The sequence below is a fragment of the Nestor notabilis genome, unplaced genomic scaffold (genome assembly GCF_000696875.1).
Source record: "Nestor notabilis isolate BGI_N333 unplaced genomic scaffold, ASM69687v1 scaffold6833, whole genome shotgun sequence".
Taxonomy (NCBI): domain Eukaryota; kingdom Metazoa; phylum Chordata; class Aves; order Psittaciformes; family Psittacidae; genus Nestor; species Nestor notabilis.
The window spans coordinates 21,715-34,051 of record NW_009923198.1 but is presented as its reverse complement, the minus strand read 5'-3'; the positions used below and the strand labels follow the sequence as shown (position 1 = coordinate 34,051).

Sequence of the window (12,337 nt, the reverse complement as noted above, 5' to 3'; positions counted from 1 at the left end):
TGAAATATTATTTGTGCCACTTCATTTGTACAAGGCCAGATAATTACTTACAGAAACTGTCAGGCAATTCATACTGTAAAGGTGACCTTTTTCTCTTGTCCATATAAAGGTTATGGATGTGAGAACTGCAATTACTTTTCAGATGATATGGAGAAGCTTTATTCTGTGGAATATATTCAGAGAACAGTAGCTCTCTAGCTGAAATGATGATTTCTCTATTACCAGATTACTAATGTTTATGCTAATATGCTACTAACACTGCTCTGGAGAGCCACCTTTCCTAGCATGCAAGTGACTAGCTGACAAAGAATACATAATTTACTATGCCACCGATCTGTTGGAGATTTCTCAAACTACCTAAAAGTAATACATATTTATGACAATTTTGTGATTTTCACGAGATGCCAAATTAGGGTTCATCCAGCATGCATGTTTGCCTCATTAATTTCTCTTAAGATTTCTCATGTAAGGAAAAGTTAAAAGTTTCAGACCATTACATTTCTTTTTTTATGGCATTCTTTTCTGTATTAAGGAAGACACTTTGCTGTACAGTTCCCTCTGTATATATTGTCAATTAGTCTCAGTTTCTCAGTTCTCCACTATTGCAGCACAACTTCTGCCATTGCGATAAATTAGATGTATTTACATCATTTACGTATTTTTACAATTACAGTTTAATTTTTATTAAAAGAATAAATGAAAAGTTTTTAATTCTTGTGTTTTTAGATGCTTATGGTGTTTAATGTCATCTTTATTTAAATTGTATTTCTCTTCTCTTTCCTTTTCAGTCTTGCTCCATGGGTACCAGTTGTTGGTCTGGAAATTCATGCACAGATCAGTTCCAACTCAAAACTCTTCTCTGGTTCCCAAGTCCAGTTTGCAGCACCTCCTAACTCTGTGGTATCTTTCTTTGATGCTTCTTTACCAGGAACACTGCCAGTAAGTTATGCTTCAACTTAATTTACAGTAGGATTGATGTCATACAGCTTCTAAGTGTGTTTCCAATATTTTGTTCTTCCGAAGATTTGACTGTAGAACTACTTTTGCATATTTTTCTATTTTCTGGTTGTTTCATGCCATAAGATCCTAGTACTGTTTCTTTTTGATTTACTCATTCCCTAGTTATCACTAGAGATACTTGATATACTCTGCAAAGCTAAAAAAAATAAGGAGTGTCTCTTCAAAATATTGAATGAATTGTGGTATTTCTTTGAGGTCAGAGAGATTTGGTTGGTATGCCATACAGGAAATTCCTTAAATATGAGGGATACTTAAAATCCTATGAGAGAAGAACATCTTAGATTTCGAAGTGGCCATTTGATGTTACTTTGCCATATGTTTGTTTATGTAGCTGTCATTTGCCATTTGGAATGTCTTGCTGTGGAGGTACTTTGCTTCCTAAGGAATAAGTCTGTGATTTAGGGAAGTGTCAACTATTTGTATTTCCAGAGCAAACCAATTATTAACAGAACAAAATCTTATCTCTGTGAGACATTGTGGACTAATAACGCGGAATAGCTGGCTGACACTTAGCAATGACATTCCTTAGTGACAACATGGTAAATTTTTGAAGTCACAGCTGAATTATAACTGTGATGACTGTGATAGTGCTGCTGTAGAATTTTCTGGGAATCTAACAAGTTTAATATAAAAATAATAGTTTAAAAAGTATAAGCTTTTACTATACAGTGAAAATAAGCATTGAATAGACTTAGCATTGCCTCATTCAACAAGCATGCAGAGACTGTAGTTGGGTCAAATTATTTAATGCAGAAATGTTTCACTGAATATATTTATTAGAGTGGAAGCTTGAATTCCAGTTGCAGGTATATATTAACTCTTTAATATATTGGAAGTTTTTCATCACCATAATATAGCTTTAAATAATATTCTGGAATTGAGAATTAACTTATGTTTGGATTTCTAAAGTCTTGATATATGCCATGTGATCCTTACATTGAGAAATTAGTTGAGGTATTAATTTTTTGTTTGCAAAGTATTGAAATCTAAGTGAAGTTTGGACGCTGGTAAAATTTGGACTTCACTCTGGTTTCAATGGCACTTTAGGGCTGAGTTTCAGATCTAACTATATGAAAATGTTGAAATTTTTCCAGAGAGAATGGGAATCTTATGCAGTTGTTTGGTTTTAGAAGAATCTAGTTAGACTTAAACATGGAAAATTAGATCCCTTCATTGGGGGACAGGACTAAGTTAGGGAGTCAATAGTCACAACATTTAAAAGGGTTTAAGATTTTCGTTTTAGATCTTCTACTTAATGTTCTGCTAATGCACAGAAATCCTTGTAAACTGCTTGTCTTCAGTCAAGTAGAAAAACTGTTCTTCATGGTACAAAAATGAGTATTTATAAAGAGTTTCATTTTTATGTACATTACTATCTGGGTTTTTTTTTATTTGGCCTTTTCCTCCATTAAACTGTTTTACAAATGAGGCTTGGTGTGACCTTTGTAAGAAAAGCCCAGCATATGTGGGCTTTGGCAGAGTATATAACTGTACCTGAGAAGCAGTGATGCTATGTTAGCTTCTCCCAGCTACTTTATTATATACAAAGAGAAGAAAGATTTTTCTCACTGTAGCACTGGTGCAAATAGAGTTGAAAGGGAATGTTACAAAATACGTGTTCTAGCATGTTGGAATGTGATGCAAAATCCATTCAGTAATCATAATTTTATTTTCCCCTTGTTCTTACTGCACAGGATTGAATGTTAGAGACCAGTGTTTGTTCTGGAATCAATCAGTTTGGCTTGTTTTCTTGAAATAACTGTGTGTACGTGGCAATAGTATCTGAAATACAATTGGATTTTGGTGGATTTTGAAAGATGGAAGATAGTTTTTAAAAATTTCCAAGTATTTATCAAAAAAACCCAAACCAAACCAGAAACATTTTAACAAATGTTTATCGCCTAATAAGTCTCTTTAGAAGGTGAATATTTGGCATTTTCCTTTGACTCTTCTGTTGAGAAATGAAAAAAAATAGGAGAAAAGTTTTAATACAGTAGTGCTGCCTGTAGCAGAGGATAACTGCTGTTATGAACCCGGAACTATAGGGACAGTTTTCACTGTTACAGGGACTTAAATTTACTGCAAGGACATGAGATGGTTGTGATAGACAACCATCTAGTATTTGCTGACTCACAACAGGACCAGTAAGAATGGTGCTAAAGGGAGCTATTCTGGTTGCTATACATTTCTGGGTCATTAGTGGGTGTGGGTGTGAGCCTTTGCACAGGAGAGAGAAAACTAGGTAAATGTATTTAGCTCTCCTCCATCTTTTCTTTTCGTATTTTCTTCCAGTGCTGTAACAGAGCTTATTTTATGCTTCTGCTGCAAGTAGGCCTTCGAAGGACCATCACATGGTCAGTGTCATGGCCATTTCGCTATGCTTCTCTTGTAATGTGCCTCTGAGAGACAGCTACAGGCAAAAATAGCTATGCAGGTGTACTGCTGTTTGGCATGACACAGAAAAAAAATTGTGTGGCAAAGCTTTGATTATGAAAGTAGATTTTAAAGTAGTGAGACTGGACAGTGCATCCTGTGCTGCTCTGCACACTTTTTTGTGGCCTGTGGTGATGGAGCCTCTCACCACTAGACCAGATAGCATCTTACTGAGATTGCTTTGGGGCTACATACATTACAGTTCATGTCATGAAGTATGCAAAGGCCTGGGGGGTTTTTTACCTGGTAAATGGACTTGGCAATGATCTTAGCTTGCTGTCTTCACCAGACCTGTTATAAGGAAGTTTTAGCCACACATGGTGGCACATAGTGCATCATGCATGCAAATTTATCTAAAACTCTTCTGAGGATCCATAAAGGTGGTTGCATTCCCAGTCTGATTTATCCTCTTTGAAAAATCGGTGAATCTTTATAAAGGCTTATAAAGATAAGACTGGGCTCACAGAAGAAGAATCCATTATTATCTATTCTCATGATTGAAATTAATTATAGCTCAGCCACAGGAATAAGATGGTAGATTTATTAGCTAAAGTCTGAAACCTTCTTGTCTGTGCTTAGTCTTTGCTGCTAATCACACCAAACGATGCACATTTTACATTTGTCTTCTGAATGACTAAAGTGAAAGCCTGATCCTATTGTAGGCAATTCTTTGTAGGCAAGTGTACAAAGAAATAATCTAGGATTTACATAACCAAGGTTTACATTAATAAGATTTGAATGAATGTTAGCCCTACAGTCTTTAAGTATTTTGAAAATTCTGATACCTTCTCATGCGTTTGAATTTCATTCTCTTCACAGTGTGAACAGCATCTGGGTTTTGATTTTTTTTTAAGATAGAATTTCTGGAACACTTGGTAATGATCAGGCTGTTTCTAATGAGGAAAAGGTAAATACCTTCTGACCTCAGAAGAAACAGAGTAAGATCTCTGTAGAATGCTGCTGTAGAATGAGATGCATGATTTTATATGAATATATAATTTTTTCCTGTTCCACTGCACATCCTTGAGGGCTTGTCAGCTAACTCATTGCTGCTGTCCTCTACTGAGATTTTCATATCTTCTTGTTTTAAACTTCTTTGGTTTTCTCTCTGTAAATAGTGTAGAAGGAAGCATTTTGGTCCTACTCTATCTTCTCTCACCTGTATAATGGCAATTAAACAACCAGATATGCCTTTTCATGGAAGAAAGCAGGGCTAGAACAGCTATTAGCTGTTGTTCCTTCTGGTATTGCACTGCTGGCAACTTAAACTCCAAAGTCTGGCTTCTCCAAAGCTGATGAATGTCACTGCAACACTGCTCAGCAGCAGAGAGCACATGTATTGTGCTGTTGTCTTCACCACCCTGCAGTGCTGCGCTCTTTGAGATGGCTGCCCAGGAACATGACAAGGGTAATATTATACAGCTTTGGAGTGTAGAGGGTGCTTTGGAAGTTCCTTTTTTTACATGAACACATCCATCCTTGGCAGTGGCAGATTTCTGGTCTTTTTCCAGATGTCTTATGTGATTATCAGATTTCATGATGAATTTTAGGTGTTACTAATATACAGAATTTACCTGATGCCTTTGCTTTTGAAGGCACTGAGAGGTTTGTGTGAGATTTTGCTGGATCTGTCTGTCAGCTATACATACTGGAACCGAAACAGCATTTGAGACCAGAATTTATACTTTACAGCTTGAAACTAGATTTTTTTTGATATCCCGTGTCTGTTAAATCTGGTGATTGCAGCAGCTGCTTTACTAACTTGTGATTTCAGTTTTGTTTTGACATTTCTGCTGGCATGCGTATGAATTTACTCTGTTCTTGTACTATTTCACTTTGTAAAAAACCTGCTTTTTAGCATGACTTTTGATAACTACATTTTTAGTTGCATACACGTTTCTTAGGGAACTGGACAGTCTTCTTATCTTCATATGCATGTTGGTTTGGCTTCTGTTATATACTTTTTCTTCTTTTCTTTGAGACCACATGATGCCTTGGTTGTTGTATCCATGAGCTCCCCTCTAAAAATAAATCACTGACAGTGCCCGAAGGAAAAAGTGAGTTCCTGCTTATTTTAAACCATTTACTTATGTCTGGGTTCACTTTAACTGGCTGTTACCTCTGTCAGTAAAACTGTAGTAATTGTACTTAGGGGGGAACAGGAGATGTTTTCTTAGAAATTGGTGGTACCTTTCTATTGCAGTCCTTTTCTTTCTTGATAATATTTTGGTTTGCAACATATATTGTATCATTAGTGGTTAACAGGTTTTGTTGCTCACACAGTACCAGCTTGCTGGACTTGCAGTCCCAATAAGCCTCTAAAAAGCAAATCACACATAAGTTAGAGAGAAAAAAACTACAGGAGGAAAGTAGGCTTTCAAATCATTGCTCTCTGAGAGTGCCTTTGCAGTTCACAGACCCTTGCATATCTGAGTGCTTGATGGGTTAAAGCCTACCTACATAATTTCAAGCTATTGATCAGGTCAGTGCTGTTGTACTGGTCAGGAGAGGTCCTTCTAAGATGAGGGAGGTGACTTTCAGGGCTGTGTTATGGCATGGGTTGTTCCTCATTGAATTTCATTCTCTTTCATAGGATCATTCACAGTCCTGGGGGTTGCCTCTATAACTAGACCTTTTCACTGGGGTCTGAGAAGTGTTACACTTCCTCAGTTACTGCAGTTGCTCAGCTCAACTTTATTTCATACTTAACTGTAAATGCCATTTTTCTGGAGACACCTCTGCTTTTGTGCTTTGATGTATTTGGTGACATTTGTTGCTCTTCTCTCAAGCTTTGAAGGAGTCCCCTGTAAGGTTTTCTCTTGCTTTTTGCTATGTCTTGTTTATTTGTGAGAAGTTCTGACACTCATTCTGGGTGTTTTAATCTTTTTGTCAAGGCTAACAATTCCTGTAGGGCTTTGTCTCCTTAGCACCTTGGTAACTATAGAGCTGTCTTTCTGTTTGTTGTTCTTGTTGGTTTTCCTGTTCATCCTTAACAGGTCCCTCTGGCTGATGTAAACTTGCCACCTAGAATGGCATTGAGTTGATAAAACAGCTTGCTATCACCTATTTCAGTAGATCCTTCAATGCATCAGTGATATTAGCTATGTATTTTCTCTTATCTCCTTTTGGTTTTATTTTTATTGCTTTACCTTTTGCTTTATCAGATATTTTTCTACTTCTTAGTGGGGAGCAGGAGTTTGCAGTATCTCCTTTCTTTCGCACAGTCCTGTTCCTGAAGTTACTATGCCATCGTTGATACTTCTGGACAGTACAACCATTACATGAAAACTAGATAGATCACTGTCGGTCCTTTCTGGAGTCAGCCTGAAATTGCTGCTGCAACACATACGAGCTTTCTTTTCCATAGTTCTTCTTAATTGACTAGGAATTTCTTTATTTAAAATTTGAATGGTGAGTGGATTTTCTGGGGCAAATTTCTATTACTTCTGTTATCAGTTACTATATAGGCTCTGGCATCCTTAATGTTTGATTGAATTAATTTCTTTTCATTAGGGGCTGTAGCGATCGGACAAGGGGTAATGGGTTTAGACTCAAACAGGTTAAGTTTAGGTTAAATACAAGGAAGAAGTTCTTTGCTGTGAGGGTGGTGAGGCACTGGAATAGGTTGCCCAAGGAGTTGTGAGCGCTCCATCCCTGGCGGTGTTCAAGACCAGGTTGGGCAGAGCCTTGGGTGACATGGTCTAGAGCAAGGTGTCCCTGCCTATGGCAGGGGGGTTGGAACTAGATGGTCTTAAGGTCCTTTCCAGCCCTAACTATTCTGTGATTCTGTGAATTTTCTGTCAGCACGTAGACAAACAGTCTGATTCCAGGTGAGCTCCTTTGAGGAAATCCAAGGTAGTATATAGTATGTATGTGTATGAAAGCAACACTCTGTTAAGCAAAAGTTTATATAACAATCACGGTTTTACCAATTTCTTGGCATTTTAACTTAGCAAACTGACATCTTGCTGCTTTGTTCTTCTTAACAATTTTTTCTTCACAGAGTTTTTTCATTGAAAGGTATTTAGGGAAACATTGTCCAACAGTAATGACAGATAATTGTAGACTGAGTCTTTGTTCCCGTCATGGTTAGCTGTCTTGTGTGTAATGTTGCATATCTGCTAGGTTTATGTATTTTGTTTGAAACTTACCTTGATGCAATTAGGCTGTAATTGGTTCCTGAGGTAAAATGTATTTATGTCTTTGTCTTCTCTCTGATTATCAGCCACCTTAAATATGACTATATATGATTTTGAGAGGATTATGTAAGCTTCTGCAACTGGTGTTTCTTAGTTACATATGTAGATTTTTGCCACTGCAACCATTGTTTTCTGTACAGAAACTCTAGTTTTGCAATTTCACTGCCAACTTCAGCCAAATTAGCCTCAAAAAATTAGATTTGTAGAGGGTTTTGTGAACATATTAGCAAGCACATGAAGAGGCAATTGGCAGTTGAGTCTCTGCACTGATCTAAGCTTTATTTGGACACTGCTATTCAGATATTTGTGACACTTTATACTCTATTTGGGACGTTTGATGGATGGGGAGAAGTTGGGGGAATCATAGAGGAGAGAGTGTTGAGGTCACTGCTTAGGTAAAGCAAACTAGAACAACTGTTTATGGGAAACCAGTCTTTATTGGTTCTGCTGTTCCAGAACAACTTTGTTAAAAAGCAAATAATTTTAGCTTGCTTTTTTAATAGCTTTTTGCAAGACTTGTTGTATTATGTGTCCTGTTGTTTTCCTGAATCAATGTTTTCTTGTCTCTATGTGTGATTGAGCACTTCTTGTTTGCTCTCAATTTGTATGTTGTGCTCTCTTAAGAGATCTGTGTCAGCCTGGAGAGAAAGATGGCTGCCTCTCTGGGAAACAAATAACAGTGTTTCAGGAGATGGCATATAGTATGAGGGAGAATGAATGAGGGAGTCAGAGCAAGGGCTGGGAGATCTTAGTGTGTGTTTAGTGTAGGCTTTCAGACCCCCAAAGATTGCAAGAAGGAACAGAGGACAGATAGCTGAGACTTAGAAATCCAATCCAAAGTATTCCATGATATTTGTGATTCTATGATAGAAAATGATAGTCAATGTGTATCAAAGGTCAGAATTTGTTACAACTTGGAAAAGCACAGAGCTGGCCCTCACCAAGGCTACAAGTAAAGGCCCATCTGCAAGGATCAAGAGGGCAGGAGTTGGTTTATAAACTCTATTCTGTTCAAGTGCTCTGAGTTTTCTCTATTTAACAAGTTAAACAATCAAGATTACATTGAAGAAGACAGATGTTGTTTTAGAAGTCTTCTTAAGCCTTTTTTTGTGGAGCTTAGTGTAGGAAAAAAGGTCTGAGAAGGTCCACCTCAAAACTCTGGTTGACTTTGGATTTGATCACATTCTGTAGCTTAGGTTTTGGCCATTGCTTAGTCCTCTACCTCCAGAAACAGTGAAGAGTTTTCACTGGATCTTCCTGTATTTAACTTGTCCTGGGTCAGATAGCATTACCAGTGTTATAAATTTCAACTGGCATAAAGAGAGGGAAGCATCCTTATGATGGATGAAAAAAAGCCATGTGGCAGATGCAGAAAGCTGCTGTTAGCAGGGAGGCCATGGATGTTAGAGAGATACTGAACTTCTTGATGGGAACAGCATAGAAACACAGCATTTGGTTATGGATATCATGAACTATTACCATTGCATTGTTCTGCATTCCCTGTGGGTTCTGCTTGGAACTGGTTCTGCATGCATGGTAGAAGTTTATTTGGTTTTAGTGACTGATGGTGGGATGTGAGACACAAAAATCAGTGTTTTGGGTCAATACCACTAGATTGGCTGCTTTCCTACCACCCAAAAAAATAGATCTATTCCATGGAGATCATTGAGCTCTTTGCCCATGCAGTGGTCTGAATGGCTTTTTCCTTCTGTGTTTTGGGGTTGGTTTTTATTTTTTGCTTGATTGGTTGGGTTTTTTTAGCAACTCCTGTCTCAAAGGGCTAAGAAACCTGGAAATCATTCACTATATAAACAGCTTTGTATATGTTGATATCTTACAGGTTTTTTTTACTCCCAGGGGTCAGCATTTCTCCCTACTGCTGCTGAATTTTCCTGGTCATCACTGACACTGGCAGATGCTTCCTCCAATTCTAAGTCTTGTGATATGAGCTCTCAGACTAGATATTCAGCGTCAAGAGAGTATGTCCTCTTACAGTTTGAGTACACTTAAAGTAACATGTTTGGGAGCTGAGTACCTAAAATATTAGAGTTGCCTGGGTTTAAGATCTGACTTGAATGAGTGTCCTACATCACCTCAAGCCAACTTTGCCACCAGATAAGGTTAGGAATAATAGTATGTTTTGTATAGCAGCATACATCTTTGGTACCAGGCTGCAGAAATATAAAGTTACAAAATATATTTAGGTATATTTAATGCCTCCTGACCCCATCTTCCTTTGCTGCTTCAGTTTCTCAGTTGCCATTTGGTTCTCTTTTCTTAAACTGGAATCTCTTTCTATTGATCTAAGATCTTAATTTAAAATGCCTGTTGTACTTCCTCCCCTACACTCCTGCCCCTTTCTTAGAATAAGAACATAACACTCGTGTTAGGACAAGAAATACACTGAGAAGTAGGGGCTGGACTGAAATGCAGAAGACACTGAGAACACTGAAACGCTGAAGCTGGCCTTCTTTTGGGCTTACCCCTGCAATTAGAGACCTCTGTTTTTGAAAGCTGTGAGGTCTTTGCAGACCAAACAAATGGTAAGTCTTAGGTTGGCTTGGTTTTTTTACATTTTTACTGTATGCTTAGAAGGATGGGGTCTGATTTTACACCTATTGAAATAAATGGGTCATTTGGGAAACAGCTAGCTCTTCGTTTATTGTCATGTACATTCTGTATGTGCATAGCTACAAGGCAGTTACGCCCTTCTCTCTGTGTGGGAGGATGCCAAGGAAAAATGCTGCATTGAAGTACTCATCTGCAGTGTCAGACTGAACAGTCACAATTACATTTGGACTGAGTAGATATATGAGTAGTTCATTTTGAAGTTTAACTTATGATTGCACTTCAAAGAACCATATATTGGAGCAAGTTGCTACTTTAACACAGCAAGAATAGTAAGACTGAATAGATCCATTAGTGGAAGCAAATAAAAATCAGAACAATATGAAATGGGAGTACTGGGAAATACAATTAGATGTATCTGTTGAAGTTTCTGAAGATTACTGCCTGGGCTGCAGAGAAGTGGCTAAGTACATTGCACTACTTCCTTCTTCCAGCTGTTATTTAGAATGAAAAGGAGCTAAAATTAAATATTTCTTAGATAAACAATCCTGTCGTTAATCTGATTAATGATGATTTCCTCATGATTATAATTAGGAATGAAGGTCTTAAGATGGCCAATTAATATGAAATCTACTTTATTATGTGTGACCTAGAATCAAGAACTTTTTAAAATTTCTGGGAAATTATTTTGATTTTAGTTTTTAGTACAAGGCATACTTTGTTCCATAACTAAAGGCTTCCTGGGTGTCATTGTTATGGCAGAGATTACTTTGTGTTTTCATTGTTTTGGTTTATTTTTAAAAAAGGTAGTAAAAATGAACTTTTTCCAGGAGAGAAATCCAGGTGTTTCTTCTTCCCCCCTGCTCAATTATCCTATAGAGTATACATTAGCAAAAGAAGAAGCTGCATACCTACTCTCTTTAAAATGTAAAAGTGATCATTTACTAAATATAGAAACATATATCCTCACCTCAAAGGGGGCGTAACTTTCTTTAATGTGTTAATACAAGAAGTAAACCTGCTGTTAAAATTTGCTTTTGGTGGGAATGTGTCACTGAAGTTAGTGTATAGTTTTGTATAGCTATTGAATAGCTATTGAATTGTATTTAAAATGAAGGTCTTGACTAAACGGACCTTGCAAATAAAGATGATAAGTTTTTAAAAGGAATCTTTCCACTTGTGAAGTAGATGTAAACAATAGGCAGTATCAGAAAAAGAGACATCTTGGTTGTATTGTTCTTTCATTCATTTAGTGCTCAGTTACCATGGCGCTCTAGCAGGATAGCGTAGCTACAATGGGAATGGTGCTGGTGGTGTGATGCCATTGTTAAGGTGTTTCATGAGTTTCCAATACAAACAAATTACGTTGCCTGTTGTGATAGCTCTCTAGGATTTCCTTTGAATACCTAGGAGAGATGCTTCCATTTTAGAAGACCAGAAACGTTTAAGAAGGCTTCATAGGCTCTTGTGTTTTGTCCATAGCTGTTGCAGGAACTACATAGCTTGCTTTCAAGGCCAGCACTTTGCTAACATACCAGACTGGCAGCTTGTCAGTTCAAGCCGGTAATTTAAATCTTTGGTGCTAGTCAAAGCTGTCGACTTAATAACAGCTTACTGCATAAACAAGCTTGGAGGACGTATTCTAGGTCGTTAACATGGGAAGTTTCACATGCTGAATTGATGTTTATCACTGCACATTATTTGAAAAGCTAGGCTTGTTTGAAGGAAAAGTAGTCATTTGCTTAAACAACTCTGCTTTATGTGCACAGCCTTGATCACTCGAATGGGTAGTAGAAGTCACTTCAGAAATGGAGCAGTATTAAACAAGTTTTTAGTTTGTCTTTTTTAGTCAAACAGAGCAGAGGAAGCAGGTTGGTGTGGTAGGCATCTCAGTATGCCATAGTGGGAAAGATCTGCTTTGCAATGCCTTCTGTCACCACAGAGGTCGATAAAGCAGCACAGAAAGTAGTACTACTGAATGAGTAATGGTGCATATACAGTGATTTGGCCAGTATGCACCGGTACACTGGGGACACATACATATTAGTCATCTAAATGATTAGTAATACTACGTAGAAAATAATCAATACTTCACGTTTTTATGCCACTTTTTCCCC

General features: G+C 37.5%; 1 protein-coding gene across 1 annotated transcript in view; it reads left to right on the top strand.

Annotated features, from left to right (window-relative positions):
• Positions 1 to 788: 788 nt before the first annotated feature.
• GATB (glutamyl-tRNA(Gln) amidotransferase, subunit B) overlaps positions 789 to 12,337 on the top strand; it is a gene marked incomplete at both ends in the record, with an annotated part of 32,447 nt that continues 20,898 nt past the window's right edge. The window contains one exon of the mRNA XM_010012010.1: positions 789 to 939. Within this exon, the coding sequence (XP_010010312.1) occupies positions 789 to 939 (151 nt within the window). The remainder of the gene's footprint in view (positions 940 to 12,337) is intronic.